Below are 21,757 nucleotides of genomic sequence, written 5' to 3' on the forward strand. Positions count from 1 at the left end.
ATTGCTCGTTTCTGATTGGTGCAAATTACGACGAGGGAAATAGTCTTTACAATATCCCGATACTGGGATTCGGTCATTTTTTTTTTTGCAAATTTGACTGGTTTTCAAAATAAAAATTGATTTGTAAGATGTATCTGATTGGTTCATTCACAATGAGGGAAATTATCAGCGTAGTCTCTTTCGAAATATATACCGGGTGTAACAGGATCATGGTACACCCCCTGTATCTCCGTTAGTTTCAAACGTAATAAATTGAAATTTGGGATATCCTATATACATAATAAGTGGCACTTTTTGATCTATAAATGATTTTTTTTTTCTCTTCCGGTTTCGCCAAAACTGATACCAACTTTCGATTCTTAAACGGAACACCCTGTGTATTATTACATTTCTGAAATCTGCATGATTTTCTGAATCCAATAATACCACATAAGTGACATTTCAAACGTCGAAATTTTTTATAATTTAATTTTTAGTTTTCATTTCAAGTGTGCCATGATGGTACCGGTTTATTCCAATTGACCTGTCTAATACTAGAAAAATCTAAATCCCTTCAAAAATATTAAATTGCGATGTTTATGATTCCGACGAAAAAAAAAATTAAATTATAAAAAATTTCGACGTTTGAAATGTCACTCATGTGGTATTATTGGATTCAGCAAATTATGCAGATTTCAGAAATGTAATAATATACAGGGTGTTCCATTTAAAAATCGAAAGTTGGTATCACTTTCGGCGAAACCGGAAGTGAAAAAAAAATCATTTAAGATCAAAAAGTGCCACTCATTATGTATATGGAATATCCCAAATTTCAATCTATTATCTTTAAAACTAACGGTGATACAGGGGGTGTACCATGATCCTGTTACACCCGGTATATATAGATGCGCACTACAACCACGCAAAAAAAAAAACAAAAAGCGCAAAACCGTGCGAAATAATGGACATTCTCCAACTCTTGGGCGAGATCTAATTAGTACCTACCTGCTAGTCTCGCCGATATCGAAGAAAGGTACTGGGTTGTCCCTGGTACCGTTGGAAACGGTCCCCAAACGTTGCCCCAGACGACGCGCAGGAAAATGTCGCCTCCAGTGTCTAGAGTTTTCGTCGACTGTGCTCGATTCGCGTTCGGTATTACTCGAAATCCGCCTTGATCTTCGACTACATACGTTTCGGATTTACCAATCAACAAGTTGCGACAAGTTGTTGGGCCTGGCGGCGAGCTAAGTTGTCGAGATTTTGTGGATTTCCTGAATCCGTAACCGCGAACATTCGATCCGCTCTTGATAGCGCAAGCCTTTGAATTGCGCCATACCGTTTAATGTTTATTATCTGATGATAGTAAAAATAAGGCTGAACATAGCATTGCGAAAAAAACACATTCGTTCTGTATTTCGTGTCAAATCTCATAAATATAATTATATAAAATTAATTTTATTTAATTTTATTGAATCTTTGTTCATAGTTTTATTATTTTTTTTTTGTAGAATCTATTTGTTATTTTCAAGAACATGTTTTGAATTTTCATCTCAGAATGTAATAAATAATATGTACAATTTTACAAGTAACCTGGTGATTACTCTGCAAAAAATACACATTCGTTGTGTATTTCGTGTCATATCTCATATATATAATTATATAAAATTCTTCATTCGAAGATATTTAATTAAATTTAATTTTATTGAATCTTTGTTCAGTTTTATTATTTTTTTTTTGTGTCGAATTTATTTGTTATTTTCAAGAACATGTTTTAAATTTTCATCTCAGAATAATAATAATAAAAAATATGTAAAATTTTCATGAAGTAATCTGTTAATTTTCAATTTATAAATTTTATTTCTATTCAATCCTGAATATTTATTTCTTCATAAATTATACCAACGTTTCAATTTAAACATCGATGGTTCTGTTTTTAACATCGGCAGCCACATCGATAATAAATAGGTACGTCGATACAATTTTCATATAGGTATCTGGTAATTTTCAATTAATAACTTATATTTCTTTTTATTCGAGAATATTTATTTCTTTATAAATTATACCAACATTTCAATTTTAACATCGATGTTTTACAACCAATGTTTTCGTGACTTCGACATCGCTTGCTGTTTTTAACATCGGCAGCCACATCGATGATGCACAAACACTGCGAAAAATAAACGTTCGTTCTGTATTTCGTGTCATATCTCATATATATAATTATATAAAATTCATCATTTAAAGATATTTAATTATATTGAATCATTGTTCATAGTTCTATTTATTTTTTTTTGTGTAGAATTTATTTTTTCATTTTTATTTCAGAATGTAATAAATAATATGTACATTTTTCATAAAGTAATCTGATAATTTTCAATTTATAACTTCTATTTCCTTTTAATCGAAAATATTTATTTCTTTATAAATTATAACAAAGATTATTAAATATTCAAAGCGCTGCACTTTTTTTGAAAGAATAATTGTAGTCGATCAAACTTGGAAGAAAGGTGTATTTTAACGAATTCTATGATCCATTAGGGTGAGTAATTGGTCTAATTATTTCCGAATGGAGAAGTAACTTTGTGATAATTATTTTTCTTATTTCATTTGTCGAAAACACTGCATTTCGTTTATTATTTTTCCAGTAGTATTGATGCAGGAAAAAGTTAACATCAGACTTTTGAAAATTTGCATTTTCGTTATCAACATCCGCAAATTGTGCGGATATGAACAAATTTTACGAGGTCATCAACTCTTCGGACAGTAGCAAATCTGCTCATAAGATCAGATTGAGCACATTTTCAAGTTTTAAAACTTATTATTATGTATTAATTTTCATTCATACATTAAGGACAAAAAAATTTTTTTTTCCGAAAAGATCCTGTGATATAATTATGTGAAAAACCTACAAAAATTTATAATGGAATCGGTCCTCAATTACTGAAAAATTTTCACAAACATAATATTTGTGGAACATTATTTTCATTTCCTATCAGATTTCAATTTCAATTGATAAAATTACTTTTACGTTTGAACTAAAATTCCTTTGTGAATGTAAACAAGTTGGACCACTTAATTAAGAGATCAATGATTGGTGTCATCTAACTGATCATTCATAGAAAATATTGAAATATTATGCAATGTATTGCGAAATCAGTTTTTTCATTTTATTGCACAACATACAAAATGCTGTGTAAACAAATTTTTGCAACGGTGTGCAATATTCTGTCAGCATAAAAAAGTGGTGAAGAACTCATCATAATATCAGATAAATATGAAATAAAAAGGAACCCTAACTCTATAGCATGGAAGAGCCACTTTTACCTCAAAAATTACCAGGTTGCCATAACTTCTGATTCATGAAATAGGACAGAATGAAAATATATGGAATACTTTTACGATCTGAATTACTGATTCCAAACATATTTCAAAATCGTATTTATCGATTTTATTCGATTCATTGCAGAAACCGAATGATTTGCAATTATATTCAACTCAGTTAAATTATTGCGAAATTTATTGGACAATAATAATGATTGTCTGTCGGTCCCTTTGAAGTATACTCAACCTGAAAAATAATTATATCAGTACTTTTCAGTCTTCAGAAATATTAATTCTATTTTTTTTTCTAGGTGAGTTAGAGGGTCTACGTTTTTTGGCGGTACGAATATGGTAAGAATGCTTGAACATTTTTTCGAAGAAACTTAAATATGCTTGTTGGGATTTTGTGATTATTCAGTGTTTTTGGGTTTTACATAAACAAACTTAATATGTAACGGAGGACAACAGATTTGTGTCGAATAATGAAGCAAAAATCATTGATTACTACTCCGACATTTATATGAATGAGCGAGACTTATTCGCCGCAAAAAAATTATACCGAATGAACACCTTTTTCTCGTAATTTTTTTTCAATTCGGCAACATTGCTATCGGTTCAAAAATCACAATAAACGAAACGTGGTGTAATCTGTAAACAGATACGACGACGACCAATCGGTTTTCTTGACTATATCGTCCTTCTTCTTCCATCGACGATACCTCTCTTTTTGTGGAATTACCGTGACGTCAAGTCATGTGAGTTATCAGTATCTGACAGCGGACTGAACAATTCCAACAATTCGCTTCCCGGCACTATGACAGTATTCTATGATCCTTTGTAAAGTGTGATGTGCGTATTGTGTTTGTGATTGGATTACCCCTTCTTATTTGGTGTCTTTGTCTCGTGTGCCTGATTTTCCCGTTTTTAAAGGTTAGATCCCGACCTTCAACTTGTAATGTAGGTTTTTGATAATGATGAACTTAATTTTTGTTTTTGCAACGAGTTGTATGTCACAGTGTATGTAATGGTCTTATAATTGGAGTTGATTGTTGTTGTTTTTATTTTTACGCGGTATTTGCGAGAGTTTCCAGACAGCAGGAGACTGCTAAATGTTAAATTTCCGCTTCAAGTATCTCTATCGTCGTTTTTGATAAATTATAATTTTTATCTATTTGCGTTGATAAAGGTTTTTAATGTTTGGTTTGAATTAAGATATGCGGATCTGGGTTTTGAGGGAAATCCCCCAACAAAAGGTTAATGAATAATTTGCCTATAACCTATAATTAATATTATATTGCGATGGATATAGTAAAATAGCTCCACAATAACAATAATACTTGCAAAAAGTAGATAGTGATATATTTTTTCTTTCTTCTGAAAGTTTTAAAATGCGGTTCAATCTTCGATATCTCTTAGCGTACAACATACCTATATCGTATTTATTTCCTCAAAATTTGTAGTTTTGAATAAGATGAAGTTGAAACATCCCCGATTTTGTTTATTCTAGAAACGCTATAAGATAATTCTTTCATGTCACAGGCCGGATGTGTATAGATCCGGTGGATTTTAGAATTTAAGTCGAAGAGTAGCGTTTCTATCAGTATGAAACCCATCTAACGGAAGTTACCAGGCTTATCCCTTCAATAATTATTCTTCACCCTTACATTCAACTGAATATTTCCCTCCTGTCAAAAATTCTATGTATCTGGAGAACAATTATCGAAAATTACAGCGATAATTGCATTGTAGGAAGCGAAACTGCACTGCGATAATTGTTCTGTTCATAGATGCATAGTTTCTATGCATCTTACACAGTTCGAATCTATGGCAATTCCATTCTACATCAGTTTGACAAGTAATGTAACAGTTCATTCGGGAAATATTCCTCCGAATTACACTCGTGCATCAAAATGACCGGATAATTTCGCATTCCAGCGTGTTTTCTTTGAAAAACTGCATTCGGTCATTTTCATTTTTGGAGAAAGAGCCCTCCACCTTCGGTGTCGGGCTCTTTCTCCAAAAATGAAAATGAACTCATGCAGTTTTTATGACAACACGCTGTCATGCAAAATTATCGGTAATTTTGATGCACTTGTGCAATTACCTACGATTATATATTTGTGAATCCACGAGTATGGTGAAAATGTTTTTATAATAGGTTCTACCATTTCTCACATTGTCAATGGTTCACTGAAATAATTGATTTTTTTTTTTGAAAATTCCGTTGAATTTGATAAAAAAGTATGTTCTACCAAAATTCAATTGTGAGATTTCGAATTCCGTTCGTTTATAAATGAAAGAATACTATGGTAGGAAACTTAATCATTTATTTTTTTATTTTTTATTCATTGCTGACCCCTAAACAACAAATATCGCATTACTGGTATCAGGGCCTGAATTCAACAATATTTATTAAACAAAACCGAAAATTCTTCATATATGTATAGCTCAAACAGCAACATAAGACTATAATAATTATAAATTATATAATGAAATAAAATATTCGGTATTTTTTGTTGATATTATGAATTTTTGGTGTTCATGAATCATTATATATTGATGTCATGGTGGTTGTTCATAAAATTTTGCATTTAGCTGGAAATTGTTGATTCAATATCTATTATGCAGAATCTCAGTTGTCATGAAAACATTAGTTATTTTTTTACAATATTCTTCTTAAATTTTCTATGGTTCTGATAGTGTGATCAGCTTGAAAATTTGCACGATGTTTGAAACTGTTATCTTATACCTATACACCAAAAACTCAATTCCGTCAGAGTTGTGGTCGCGGAAATAATGGGTTTATGAATTTTCTCTGGTTTCGGTAACGTGATCAACATGAAATTTTATATCATACTTACGGAACCTCTAGTAGAATTTTAAAAAATTTATTGAAAAAATATTTCAAATGGGAATTGTAGCAGAAGGAAGAAAAAATTACACCTCAATTATTTAAATCTCTTTAACTCTCAATATTTCACCTTATTCATGAAAATCTCATTATATCCTGTTTTTCACCTTTTGCCGAGGAGAATCATATTTATCGATGCTTGATGAAAATTAATGAGTGACATTTTAAAGCTCTCAAAGAAATATTCATAATGTTAACGATAATAGGACAAATTTAAAATATTTCAGAGGAAGGAAATCAACATCAACAATATTTGTCAAAATATCTCTCACGCTTTGAATTTTGATTTTTTTTTCACTGAAATTTTAATTTAGTTTGAGAGTCGATAATAATAATTAAAATGCACATTTCTTTAATGTATTGCCGTAAAGCTCAAGGTAATTTTGAAAGTTCCAGTTTTATTTGCTCATTTTTAAAATAATTGGACATTTCATTTTCCATCATAGAATAAGTTTGTAATTAGTTTATACCTATATTATACTAGTCGTCATTTTAGGTATATATAAACTGATAAGACTTTAGTCCTCCCACAAACTTCCCTATTTCTGAAATATCGTATCTAATTGCATAGATTATTGATAAAGAATAAAATTATAATGCTATTCTGAGAAATTTTTGAGTTTATAGGTTCAACCTAAACTCTTATTTGTATAAATAATAATAATAATAATAATAATAAATACTGGAAGAGAACTGAGAATAGCATTATATCCCCATTATGGGAGACTTTAGTTTTAGATGTTAGTATTTTCTCCTTATTGCCTATTGTTGATAAAGAATAGCATTTTATTTTAATGATATTCTTATATCATACTTACGGAACCTCTAGTAGAATTTTTCCATTAACAATCTTTACCGAGGTACTCAAAACCTGAACCTATCCTAAAAATTTCAATTTCCAGGTCTTTCCGTTCAAGAGTCCTGTATAAGAATATTGTTGTTCTTGTATTTTTTATTTTTTAAAAATTTGGAGCCGCTATTTTCATTAATTCCAAATATTCTATTAGAGTAGCATATAAGGGGTTTTCCAATGAGAGGTTTCGTTTTGAATAACCCGCTATCTGGGCAGCTGTCACTTTTGAAGCTGTCAACCTTTGATAATTGATAAGTAAAAAAAAATACTACTCCTTTACTAAAAATGGAAATACACGCTTTAATGACGAATCGAAATAGTAAAAATTCAGTAAAAATGGTGAAGTTTTGTAGTCACAGTTTGAAATACTGAAGCACTTTTGGGTCTGGCAATAGTGAAACTGATGGAGAAATTTGAGCTGTTGAGGCAAGTTAGTGTTGTGAAGAATTGATAAAGAAGAATATTCAGAGTTGTTACATATAGATATGTGTTTCAACTTGGCAGCAAAGTAGATTGACTGCCGCGGCTGATAGTACATAGCTTCGCTACGCTCGGCTAGAATTTCAGCGACGGCAGTCAATCTTCTTTGATTCCGAGTTGAACATATAATTTTTCCAGAGATTGTTTTTAATGATACATGTAGGATATTGTATTTGCAAATTATTACAATTCCCACAATATTTCTATTTTTCCTGTAATGATAAATTAAAACGAAATTTGATAGAAATCGCAAATGTTGGTTGGTAGGAAATGTATTTGTCCATGATAATTATACAACTTATGAAATATCTGACAGTTTTTTGGAAAAATATCGAATATATTTATATTATTGACACTTACAGCGACTGAGAAGTACTTACTCCTCCAGAAAGAAGGAAGATGGCAAAAAAAAATTGATTGTCAGAAAATGTAAAATGTTTTATTCGCATTGAGGATAATCACTTCACTGCCTAGCCATGAAAAGTAATACTTTTCTGATTGATATGTGTCTGCAAAATTAATATTTGCTGCCAATCGGTAGGTGAAGAGCTGCTATCCTATATTTTTTTTGTCGATACATTTTATGCCCTATATAGAGATTCACGGCTTGGCTTGATATTCAAGCTACTTGGCTCAAGCTTGAGCTTGACTTAAAATCAACTCGAGTTCAAGTCAAGCAGTAGTTTTTCAATGTTAAGTCAAGCACTTAATAAATAAATACTTGACTTGACATTGAAAAACTACTTAATGAATAAATACTTGACTTGGCATTGAAGAACTACTATTTGACTTGAACTTGAGTTGATTTTAAGTCAAGCTTAAGCTACTTGAGCCTATATCACCTAGTTGTGGCCTCGAACGGAAAGTTGTAGCCCTTATTAACGTTAACTACTTGTAAATCTCGACTAACAATTTATAATTTGAAACAGAAAGGTTATCGGGTATGTAGTCAAAATTTGAACAATTTTAGCTCTTTATTGCTTCAGCCAAGCTTTCGGACAATAACTTGTCCTTCTTCAGGGCTACTAAAAATTACATAAAGTTGTAAAAAACACACAGAAATCAATACAGCAGAACTTACATCAATGTGAGTCTTAAATGTTAAAATTACTTCAATGTCCATATATAATATGTAACCTGCCAGGAAATAACTATATTCTTTTTAATCAGAAACAGAATTAAACTAGTCAAATCTTAATGTTGTTAAGATTAAAAATAATATAGTTATTTCCTGGCAGGTTACATATTATATATGGACATTGAAGTAATTTTAACATTTAAGACTCACATTGATGTAAGTTCTGCTGTATTGATTTCTGTGTGTTTTTTACAACTTTATGTAATTTTTAGTAGCCCTGAAGAAGGACAAGTTATTGTCCGAAAGCTTGGCTGAAGCAATAAAGAGCTAAAATTGTTCAAATTTTGACTACATACCCGATAACCTTTCTGTTTCAAGTTGTAGCCCTTTATTCTTATTTTGATATTATAATCCAACAATAAGTTGAATAACAAAGGAAACGTCCAAAAGAGAGACTTGTGAAGAGAACCGATCAGAAGGTGACATCATTTCCACAAACCGCACTTGTAAAATCCGGTAGAAATAGAATTATGTCTTAGATCTGCGTTAACGCAGCGTACATATATTGAAAATATTACGTTGAATCGGTCACATCCGAAAAAGGCAAATTCCTTTGTTCCTTTGATAGTTCAAGATTGACTGGATTTATATCTCATTCACCGTAACATTCCGTAGTGAGCTGATGACCGTGGATGTTTTTCCTTTCTTGTAACGAATACTTTTACTACGTCGATTCTAATACAAATAACTGTGGAAACGATTCGTGCTAAATAAAATTCCCACATTTGTTTAGAAATTCAAGGATTTATATCGACCTGTATTTACGTTAACGCTCCTTTTATTGGTTTTGAAGATAGGATGATTATCGTAACGAAATACTCGAGTGACTTTTTTCCATCGTCTGTTTCTGAGGTATTTCCTTTGGGACTTTGTGAACAGAAAGTCTACTGATTATTCTGTTTACTTTCAGATATGAAAAAATATTTAACTGTTTCGATGCTTAAACTTTGCCTGAATTGATAATATTCAATTGACGTTTTTAAGAGACGAAATATCTGGTTGGTATCGCCCATACACCTTAAAGTGTATGGTTTTCATTCCAAGACTTCCAAAATATGAAATTTCAGAATTATATAGACGAAGAACGAAGATTTTTTCATGAAAAAGAGTCAATTATCATTATCAGTGGCGTACCCAAGGGGGGGGGGAAAGGGGGATATATCCCCCCCCAGAAGGAATATCCATTGTATGTAACAACCTCATATATCACAATCTTATTATGAGTAAGCAAAATTCTTTGGAAAACTTCTTCAAAAGAAGGAAAAATTGAAAAATTTTTTTTCTTCATTATCCACGCAAGGAGAAAAAAATTCATTGAAAAAATATTTCAGATGGAAATTGTAGCAGAAGGAAGAAGAAATTACACCTCAATTATTTAAATCTCGTTATAATCTGTTTTTCACCTTTTGCCGAGGAGAATCATATTCATTGATGCTTGATGAAAATTAATGAGTGACATTTTAAAGCTCTCAAAGAAATATCCTTCACAATGTTACCGATAATAGGACAAATTTAAAATATTTCAGAGGAAGGAAATCAACATCAACAATATCTGTCAAAATATCTCTCACGCTTTGAATTTTGATTTTTTTTTCACTGAAATTTTAATTTAGTTTGAGAGTCGATAATAATAATTAAAATTCGCATTTCTTTAATGTATTGCCGTAAAGCTCAAGGTAATTTTGAAAGTTCCAGTTTTATTTGCTCATTTTTAAAATGATTCAACATTTCATTTTCCATCATAGAATAAGTTTGTAATTAGTTTATACCTATATTATACTAGTCGTCATTTTAGGTATTTATAAAGTGATAAGACTTTAGTCCTCCCACAAACTTCCCTATTTCTGAAATATCGTATCTAATTGCATAAATTATTGATAAAGAATAGCATTACAATGCTATTCTGAGAAATTTTTGAGTTTATAGGTTCAACCTGAACTCTTATTTGTATAAATAATAATAATAATAATAATACTGGAAGAGAACTGAAAATAGCATTATATCCCCATTATGGGAGACTTTAGTTTTAGATGTTAATATTTTCTCCTTATTGCCTATTGTTGATAGAGAATAGCATTTTATTTTAATGATATTCTGATTTCTGAAAGAAACGAGAATATAACTCAGAATAGCATGAAAAAGCTATTATTAGAGAAATTTTCAGCCTAGGATAAAAATCAATTCACCCATTTATCTTATTATAAATTTTGAAAAATATTCAGGACATTGGGTACCACGCATAAAACTCATTTGGAACAATAATTTTCAAATTCTATTGAATTTTATTGAATGTTTCACAAAAACATATTGAAAATTCTTTAACTGAAATAATTAAATTCTTGGCAATAAACTGCTTTGCCTGGTATGCACTTACCTTATTAATAATAATAATTAAAAACTTCGAATATATTTCTTCTGAAAATATGTTTATTGTAATATTGAATGCATTTTCATGAACATTTTGTAGGATATTACTCTGAAGTTATATCAGAAGCTTTCCATGTACCAAAATATTAGTCAGATGTTTTATAGCTCCACAAAAAATAACTATTACTAATTTATATTGAATCGAAATCTAGTAGAACCCATGATATCGCCCTGAAGGGAAACAAATTTTCCTAAAATTATTGTGTAAGTGAATTAGTTCTGAAGAGTTTCTTTATGGTTCGGTTTTGCTAGCTTAACGATAAAGCTAGCAGAACCCAGGATTTTTTTAAAACGGTAATCTATAAATTTGGCAGTCAATTTAATCGTGAGCTCAAAATGAGTCAAAAACTATAGTGCAATCATGTACATTCAAAATGCAGTTGGTACTGCTAGATTAGGGTGAATCTAGAAGAATCCATGATGATATCTGGTTAAACTGAAAAGCAAAACATTTTATAATAGGGTAATAAATTAGCCTAAATGGAGCCTAAAATTACTGTGTATGTCAATTAAATCTGAAGAGTTTATGGTTAGAATATTTGTTCAACTCATTCTGGTAGCATTTCATTTCTCCCGTTTTCTTAACATATCTTCGCATTGTTGATTCTAGTACTTCGCTCTATCAACTATTAATTTTCGTTTGAATGATAATTTTAAGCTTCATGTTGATCGCGAAAGAAGTATCATAGAAATTTCATGAAAAATAAATCAAAAAATCCCAACATTTCTGTCACCACTAAACCGAATAGGTTGAGATTTTGGTTGTGTAAGAAATAACAATTTCATGTTTCATGGAAAATTGTTATAACCACAGAAAATAAAAGGAATACATCGTAAAAGAAACAAAATCAGAACCATAGAAAATTCTTTTTCTTTTTTAAACGAAGAGGTATCGCTTTCTGCTTTCATTATTCGTTAAATATAGAAAATATGAATCAAATGTACCGGACTTTTTTCTTTTACATTTCGGTTTTATTTATTTTATTTATTCTTTCAATGTTATTGTATATTATTGAGTTTAACATAAAATTGTTGTGTGAATTAACATCCCCCACCTTTTTCAGTAACTTCTTATCTCTCACCAATAGAACAGCATCACATTGAATTGCAAATTAAGCGGCATTTAATTGACATACAGGGTGTCCCATAAGTGGCACGTCACAGTGACACCGGAGGTAGGTCAGCTAAAGAGGGACCTAACCAGCCTAACATGACCCCAGTAAAAGTTGCATGGTTTTCGAGTTATTACCAAATTACGTTTTTTAGTGAATTTTCACCTTTTTTAACATTGTCAGGGTCAGAATTCTGCTGGAAAGCTCTCGAAGTTTATTTTTTTTGTTGTAATGGAATCTTAAATAGTTATTTAAGATGACATGAGTATGATTCTGTCAAAAAGTTATGTGGATTTCCGTAAATTAATGGATAAATCTTGATTGTGTTTCAAAAGGAATATAACAGTAGAAATCTCAACAATTGCCATATAATGCAAGAGTAGATGAACAAGGTGGAATAGTTTTTTTCACACTTATTGCACGTTATACTTTTTTCTACGATTGTTTAGAGCTAGTATAAAAAAATCCAAACGCTTAAGTCAAATGGATTTATTCAAAAGAAGCCTAAGTTGGAAGTTTGTATTTCTTACAATTCCATAGCTTCAAGTTATGAAAAGGCTATTATTAAGTTATGAAAAGGCTATTATATTATTACTTATTATTGATCTGCTACTGTGAATAATCACTATGTACAAGATAAAATGTGTGAGATGATTTTGCACGGATTCAACCGTTCATTATAATACTGAATGATTTTTGCACATAGCATGCAGAATATTCGATTAGAATGATATGAGATGACGTAAATGATAATTTCAAGGCCATTTTTCACACCAGTAGCAGAAGAAATTCTTTTCATTATTAAAATCTTAATTCTATTATTCTATTTATTCACATTCTCCAGGAGGACTAAGAAACCTCACAGAACAGAACATAATGAAGACAACAATCTCTATAGATGTTCAGGCTTCCTGATTCAATTGAGATTCAAGTATCAAAGTCAAAATTTTCATTGTCGACATAACACTTCTATTTATTCATTTTTCCTATAGTTGCTAAGAAATTTGTTCCATAGCTGAATAGTACGTAGAAGTCTATTCTTTACCTACTTGAGATGTAAAGAAGAATAGATATCACTATTCATTGAATACTTGCAAACAATGATGATTTTTATAAATATGAAACTAATTGTTGTAATTATGGATTTTATGTCAACGACTAGTTGACTGCTTCTAAATTATTATCACCTTAGCCCAGGGCATTACCTATATAAAGACACAGAAGTCATGCAAAGCTTAGTTTCGATCACAGATTACGGATATCATAGATGGGACACTCCCCTACCTAAAGTAGAATCATTTGAAATTAACTCCCCCTGGTGGTCGGGCCAAGAACAAACTCGACAAACGCGGGAAATTTGAAGTGACTGGTTTTCCTATACTTGTTTTGAATTTATTAACGAAATATTAAGCAATCCAAATGGAGTTTGGTGCTATGATGACCAAAAACCATTTGAATTTTTTTATGAATGACTGGTATAATATGTGATGATATTACATTTTGTGCAAATAAAAGTCGATAGTAGAATAAACATATAATTTATTAGCAGTAAACAAAAATAAAAAAATCAACAAAAAATAAACAATATATGTATAAATAAATCAACATTGAAATAATAAAGGAGCATCAACATTAAATAAATAAATTAGTTCAAACAATAAAAGAATAAATTAGTTTCAACAATAATAAAATTACTTTCAACAAAAATGAATAACATGAATAAATTAATTTGAATAAATAAATAAATATATTAATAAATAAATAAATGAATAAAAAATTAAATAAATAAATCATTTATTTATTCTCTTTGTATCAAAGATCCTTTTTGCTCCTATTTTGATAGGATCAATTAATTCTTCACTAGGGGAAGTTAGAAGGAACTTGGAAAATTTTGTGTCGGTACCACTCATAATTTCGTTTACCTGCTTGCACCACCAGTGTAAGGAAAACCTTATTATTGTCTCACATACTTTTCCCCCCAACATATGTTCATTACAATTTAACATTTTGAAGTCCAAATATTTCATTGAAAACGTTTTAAATAGAGGGAAATGTTTTTTTTTTCACAAATTCGCGGAATAATATAGAAAAGGTAATTCAGAGAATGCCGAAATAAAAATGATACACATTGCCCAGGTTTTGTCAACTTTCCGTGTTTATACTGCCTTACCTGAATAAAATCCCCAATTCTTCACTGTTAAAGGTTAAATTTTTTTTACACTTATCACATTGTTTGATCAATTTATCTTTGAATGAAATTTTACAAATGAATCCACACATATAAACTAAAGTACATCTACTAAATTTTGATTTTTGTTCAAGGACTATTAATTTCGGAATAACTATATTTAAATCTTCAAGCACAACATTTTGAGGTAAAGGAAATTTTAATAAAACAAATGATTTTAGATTATCCAAATTATCTTCACAGTTGGAACCTACAGAATGGGAGGACATGAAGTTATTCAAAGTAAGGCATTTGAAAGAGGACATAAACTGGCCAATATTTGGATTAGTGTTCCTTACACCATGCCCTCGGATATAACTGAAAAAATTTTCAAGGCAATCTTGATTAAAAGCACCAGTCAAGATATACTTGAAACTTTTTTCAGTCAACAACCTCCTCTTAAAGTAAACGAAAGCTTTCAAAGTCAAAATAAAATTTTTTATGGTAGGTACCACCACATTTTTTTTTTCATCATAAAAATACATGTTTTCAAAAAATTTTATTGATTTTTTCCAAAAGATTTCATGTTCTGATTTTGTGGTTATTGGTTCCTTCAAAAACTTACCCTGTGTATTTCGAATCTTTGATACATTGAGAGAATCAATCAGTGCATACAGTACCTACAAAAAATCAAATGTTCATCAGAATTCAAAAACCAACAAACTAGAAACATACTACATCCTATAACTATTACTGAAATATATACTATGTAACGCCTAATTCTTAGTATCGTTTAAACCAGAATATACTACAGCTCCATTGGACAGTACACATGGAACAAAAATTTAAGGGGTTTAAATATGAATAAAATTGAGTAATTCGATAAAATTACCTGGAATACTGATTGTAGGTATGGCATTGCAAGTAAGACCACGATGGCTTCCTGGAAGATGATATTTTTTATCAAAATGTGAATGGCACACAAAATAACCTTCATAAATTCGATGCCTACTGAATTGTTGCCAATATCTTGGTTGGATCATTTGGAGCCAGTTATTGAATTAATCCAAATTACTCTTAGGGAAATGATTTCTTGTACTTGTCTCATCGGTACATCCTTGTACACAACATTTCTTTAGTCTAGGCATTCTGATAAAATAATATATGCATTATTTATTTAATTGAAACTTGTTAGATTGAAGCACTTACCTCGAAATTTGGAAGTATATTTTTTTCTTCAAATGAATTTCTACGGCGTACGAGAATTGTACTTAGTTGAACAACTTCAATGACAAACGTCCATTTTCAGCTTCTAGGTTAAAATAATATTGCAAGAGCAAACCAAACGTAAACACATAGAGAAAGGAGGAAAAGAGTGACGACTCAGCGGTAAAATAAATAAGCGTGATTGTGGCGACCTTATGGGCAGGGATTGGAACTAATGATGTTGATTCTGCGCATTTGGCGCCTTATTATTTCATAATTCGAAACAACTCACAATTTGAATGAAAACCTGCACCGAAAATTGTGAAAAAACTGTAATATCAATTACAGTTTTTTCAATATTTCGGTGAGGTTTTGCATCCAACTTAATTTTCACTTAAGTAATAATACTCAACGAATTTTGACATACTTTTTATTGCACATAATTATACAAATTGATATTTGTGAACAGAAATTAATGAAATAATTGAATCAAATTATATATATCGTATTGTACCACTTAAATATTAAAGAAGGAAACATTTCATTTGAAGATGAAATAATTATTTTTGTGATTACTGACAAATATCCAGGAAATCGAAGGATTGATTTAGAATTGGAATCTTCAATTCTTTGGCAGAACTCCAACGTAAGACTTTTGAAACCTGGAACAAAGTGAAAAATTGATGGTGATCCTGAAGAGACTTTTATTGAAAGTATATAAGGTGATAGCAATAGAAAGTGAAAAAAGTGAAAATATAGCTCCCTTTTCTTGAATCGACACAACTGCTTCCTTCGACATTTAGGTACTAATATAAAAAAAAAATTCTCTTTGTTAAATGACTCTTTTTCTTGATATTAATTTGATTTAAAATGCCTGGTCTTTTCTTCACAAAAAGGGAAACAGTATCAGTATTCGGTTGGTAATTTCTGATCCTATCTGAACTTGAATCTGTTAAACTAGTACTCGGCACACAATTAATTGAATTATTCTGATCTTAAAGCAGTGCATAATTTGGAAAATCTGGCAGGGATAAAAGTAAAAGTCTTGTTTTAGGTGTATTGAAAAAATTGTCCTCACTGATATGGTCCCCACATATTTTATCCATACTCATATTAATATTTGCATATTCAAAAATTCTAGTTGGAGGTCTAAAACAGTGCTTGTTCGTGGTTGAACCCCTGACAATTTTGGATGCAACATGAATAATGATATGATAAAATGCTGATCAGTTATGACAAAAGGTGCTTTATATTTATAATTATCATACTTATACGAAAAAACTAGAAGATATATGCCTAAGATTCTTCAATGCGTTGCCATCAAATATTCAAACGGAGGAAAATTTCAAAAAATACATACCTACATGATCATTTAACTCAACTGGAACCCTCTAAAATTTAGGATTTTTTTATGTAAAGTTTTTGACAGTGTTTCATTTGTTCTTTTTTTGTAAATGAGAACCTTCTGAAATAAAGATTGTTATTATTATTAACAAACTTGAACCTGCATCAGGAGAGAACTAAAACACAAAAGAGAGGTTGGAATTTACGCCGAAAACATTTCATCAGTAGATACAGTAGGTAAGGATGAAATATGTTTTTGTGTGAAATAGCGATACATTAGTTCCTAACCCTGTCCCTCGGGTCGCTAGCATCAACATTTCAAACGACTCTATGCAGTTGTCAGTCTTCTCTTTATTTGTCTATGCGTAAACAAATGACTTGCAGCGGTTCCAAGCGCTTGGGCCAAGAACTAAAACTTAATTTCGGGTGGGGGAAGGCGAGTGTTCTATCTATGTTATCCGTAATCTGTGGTTTCGATTCATCTGCAGTGCTGTCGATATATTTGTTGTGTTATTTTAAGTTTTTGGTTTTGTGTGAAATATTTTGTTGGAAGCTTTCTACTCTGTTAGTTCATTTCAAGAAATTTCAGTTCAGAATTGATATATGGATTTAGATTGCCACTCAAATGAGGTGAGAATACTTCTTTTACTATATAATATATTATTCAGAATATTTTGATATTTCTTATTTACTATTATTGTAGTAGTTTTTATTTATTTAGAAAATATCATTTATATATCAGATTTCAGTTATTTTATATATTTATTTATTTTCAATTCATATTAGCTCCAAGCTACAAAGTTTATAATATTAATTTTCGCTGTGGTAAGATATAAAATAAAATCAGCAGTCTCGTTCATAATTTGAACAAATATTTTTGTTGAATCGTATATATAAAATGGTGTAATCTTTGAACATAAATAAAAGAAACGTAAATCGCCATGTAACTCACACTATAGCAGTAGCGTAACATAATTTGATTTATTCCTAAATTATCAATTGATGCTCAAAAATAGTTTACAATGTGATTTATTTATGAAAATTAGTTCGTGCTTCAAAACGATTAATGTTTTTACCGGTTTATTGATTAACCTATTGTTAAGTTATGAAAAATTGATTCCTGATGAAACATTGAACACTCAAATCAGGATTCTGCTAGGATCGAGCTAGCCGAAGCTAGCTCCATTGTGATTGGCGACACACTTCCATCTCTCTTGCATTCGGAATCGAGCACAAATGTTTACTTTCCGTTCCTTCTATCTATATTCTAAGGGTTTTATGAAAGGAGTAACAAATTGAGTTTGACGATATTGAATTCAAGACAGATAATATTACAAATAATAATGAATCACCATTAGGTCTCCTTCAATTTTGCATATTTTTATATTTCATGTTGAAAAAAGTTTTTCTCTACCACACAAACTTTTTTGTTGAAATTATCATATTTGAATTTAAGGACCTTCATTTACTTTCACTTTATACACAAAATTTCAATTCAATTTAAATTCAACAAAATTTCAATTTCTCTGAAATATTACCAAATGCAAACAATAAATCATTAGTTCTCTACTGGTTCTCTAGGACTGTCGGATTGTATTAATGAATACCTCAGTGATGTATCTAATTCGTTTATTTACCAAATAAACTGCATTATTATTATTATTATTAAACCGAAGCCAATTTCAAGCTTCATTTGAGACTTTCTTATGAAACCACTGGGGGCTTTTCGAATGGATTATGAAACTGCTCCTTGATAATTTTGACTAAATAGGATCTGTGCTTCAGTTTCAGGTAGCTACTCAATACCCACTCTACCAAATTTACAACCGTCGTCGATCGTTAGGTAAACTAGTTGAAATATATATCTAGAGGTTTACAGTAAAAATAAAAAAAAAAATGAAGTAACTAACTTTCTACTATTATCACGTGAACGTAAGTCATTGACTAGTTCTGGCGCCAACTTTTACGGCCGTATGTAATGCAGGCACAAAATGTACTATGTACATCTCAGGCGCCACGCCAATGCCATTCATAAAAACTCCATAGGAAGTCAGAAAGGTATAATGAATAAAAGGAACCGCTTCAAAAGACTTTCTGGAATTCTTCTGAAATGGAAGATTCATTAATATTTTCCGTTTTCTGAGAAATACTTCACAAAAAAGAAAGCAAGAAACAAGTAGGTAACCTTAAAAGAACATTCATTCATAAGGATGACAAGAAGAATTTTTTTTCACTTTTTTTTATTTTCACAAAGCTCAGAAACATATTTGCTGCGGTCTCAAACAATAAAGTTAGGCTAATTCATGAAGAGTCCTTAGTCAAATTAAATTCAATGGGAATAAACCTGATAGAAACATAATTGTTGTCTAGGGCACGAAGGTTTATAAAATATTATTAAACCTTTTTTTAGGAAATCCAACTGAAATTTTTAGTTGAGTGGCCAAATTAGTAATAATTCATAATATAATCTCCGGAACTAGTGATCTTTGAAAACGAAGAAACGAAGAATTCTATGATTTTGAGTCCTCAATATTTATTTCATTCAGTTATTTGAAAATAGAATATCGAGATAATGAAAACATCCATTTTAAAATTGAATAAAATGAAAATGAAACCTCGAAAATAATTAATAACCAATATCAACTTGTCTAATAGTTGACAAAACAGTAAATTGCCTTCATTTTATGCTCTTGAGAAAAATCATTATAAATTCATTATTCAGATCTTCATAAGAAAATTTGATTTGGAAAAATCCTGACTGATGGGTAAATTAACTATGTAGTTCGCACATAATTCATTCAAGCCTCATTAAGTTAGCTCTACCTCCAAGTAGTTTTGTCTTATTGAGTATTAAATAATGACGGCACTGTTATTGATGAAATGAAGTCAAGATCCCTGAAAATGTCAAACTTAATAAGAATAAATCATCTCAAAATTCTGCTAATTGCTCATGCCTTGAAAATATTTTAGATTTTATCAGCATCGTGAAATACTTATAAGTGCTGAATTTCATGAAAATACGTTCAGTAGTTTCCCGTATAAATATGGGTGAGGTTCCTCGTGAAAGACCCTGTATAAAGACACAGAAGTCATGCAAAGCTTAGTTTCGATTCATCTGCAGTGCTGTCGATATATTTGTTGTGTTATTTTAAGTTTTTGGTTTTGTGTGAAATATTTTGTTGGAAGCTTTCTACTCTGTTAGTTCATTTCAAGAAATTTCAGTTCAGAATTGATATATGGATTTAGATTGCTACTCAAATGAGGTGAGAATACTTCTTTTACTATATAGGTATAATATATTATTTAGAATATTTTGATATTTCTTATTTACTATTATTATAGTAGTTTTTATTTATTTAGAAAATATCATTTATATATCAGATTTCAGTTATTTTATGTATTTATTTATTTTCAATTTATATTAGCTCCAAGCTACAAAGTTTATAATATTAATTTTCTCAAATGACGCCACAATATGAATTTAACACTTTTTTAACATTTCGCTGTGGTAAGATATAAAATAAAATCAGCAGTCTCGTTCATAATTTGAACAAATATTTTTGTTGAATCGTATATATAAAGTGGTGTAATCATTATAAATTCATTATTCAGATCTTCATAAGAAAATTTGATTTGGAAAAATCCTGACTGATGGGTAAATTAACTATGTAGTTCGCACATAATTCATTCAAGCCTCATTAAGTTAGCTCTACCTCCAAGTAGTTTTGACTTATTGAGTATTAAATAATGACGGCACTGTTATTGAGGAAAGAAGTCAAGATCCCTGAAAATATCAAACTTAACAAGAATAAATCATCTCAAAATTCTGCTAATACAAAACTTATTGTACAAGCAATAATAAAAAGAAGAAAGAAAAGATTTCTTTCCTCTGAACCCTCAACATAAATGTAAATTTTCCAACTATCGACATATGAATATCAGAAATTCATGTTTATGTGGTAGAATTCTCGGAGATTTCAACGAAGTGAGATACAGATGTTTCAAAAATAACTTGCCTCATAAAAAACTTACCAGACATGAAAAAGGATACGCCATTTCTGTAAGTGCGAAAATTATCCTATTCCGAAAGAAACTCTTTTCAAGAAATAAATTAGGAATCCATGCCATATAGTTATACATATATCAAAATAAAAAAATATTCGAAATTTTGAAATACAGACCTATCCTACTTCATTCAAATACAGGCGACCAATTTTTATTTGAACATCCTTTATTTTAACGGATAGGTCAAACCAACGAATATTTGTTTCTGATAGGTGAACAAAATAATAAGGTCAAAATTTTGACCTTACAATTCAAATTTTATTCTTTGGTTTTGAGGCTTCAACATTCAAGAATTGTTTTCTAGGAAGTATCAATGCGGTAGTATAACCAAATTTTGTACTAAATTGGTTTTGATATATTTTTCTATAATTCTGTCGCAAATCCGTTCATTTTGACACACCTTCTAGAACAAACTCGTGCGGGAATATCCCAGTTTCACATACTTAGATTTCATGGTTATTTTTCATTATTATTTGTTGGTACTCGGAACTATCTTATCACGGAGTTACATATTATCTGTCAATTTTGCGATACAGAAAACAGCTCTGCGAACCTTTATTCTTCAATGCAAAACTCACTAAACGATATTTATGGACATATATACATCAATTTCTATAAAAATTCAGCGAATTAGAGAAAATAATATATAACTCGTAGAGAGGGCACATTCTAATAACACTCGTTCATCCAAAAACTCGCCACTTCGATGTTCGTTTTCTGAATTTTGATCTCATGGAAGAATATCAATGCCTTC

The 21,757-nt window shown here is 30.4% G+C and overlaps 1 protein-coding gene and 2 long non-coding RNA genes across 6 annotated transcripts in view; 1 reads left to right on the plus strand and 2 right to left on the minus strand.

The window, feature by feature from the left end:
• Positions 1-21,757, plus strand: part of LOC123671713 (transcription factor kayak) — a 103,859-nt gene that overhangs the window by 61,024 nt on the left and 21,078 nt on the right. The window contains exons 1-2 of one of the 4 annotated variants that reach the window (XM_045605703.1): positions 4,125-4,257; positions 17,528-17,568. The exons of 2 other annotated variants lie outside the window; for them this stretch is intronic. In XM_045605703.1, the coding sequence (XP_045461659.1) occupies positions 17,542-17,568 (27 nt within the window). In that variant the 5' untranslated portion in view covers positions 4,125-4,257; positions 17,528-17,541. Of the gene's footprint in view, positions 1-4,124; positions 4,258-17,527; positions 17,569-20,154; positions 20,202-21,757 lie in introns of those variants that run through there. One more of the 4 variants, XM_045605704.1, reaches the window with a different exon arrangement.
• LOC123671714 lies at positions 13,944-15,739 on the minus strand. The gene is made up of 3 exons (XR_006746160.1): positions 15,598-15,739; positions 15,281-15,537; positions 13,944-15,068 (listed from the first exon to the last, which is right to left on the minus strand). It is a non-coding gene; the product is annotated as an uncharacterized LOC123671714 (long non-coding RNA).
• Positions 16,011-17,520, minus strand: LOC123671716. Its single transcript, XR_006746162.1, has 2 exons — positions 16,955-17,520; positions 16,011-16,256 (listed from the first exon to the last, which is right to left on the minus strand). It is a non-coding gene; the product is annotated as an uncharacterized LOC123671716 (long non-coding RNA).

The sequence above is a fragment of the Harmonia axyridis genome, chromosome 1 (assembly GCF_914767665.1).
Source record: "Harmonia axyridis chromosome 1, icHarAxyr1.1, whole genome shotgun sequence".
Taxonomy (NCBI): Eukaryota; Metazoa; Arthropoda; class Insecta; order Coleoptera; family Coccinellidae; genus Harmonia; species Harmonia axyridis.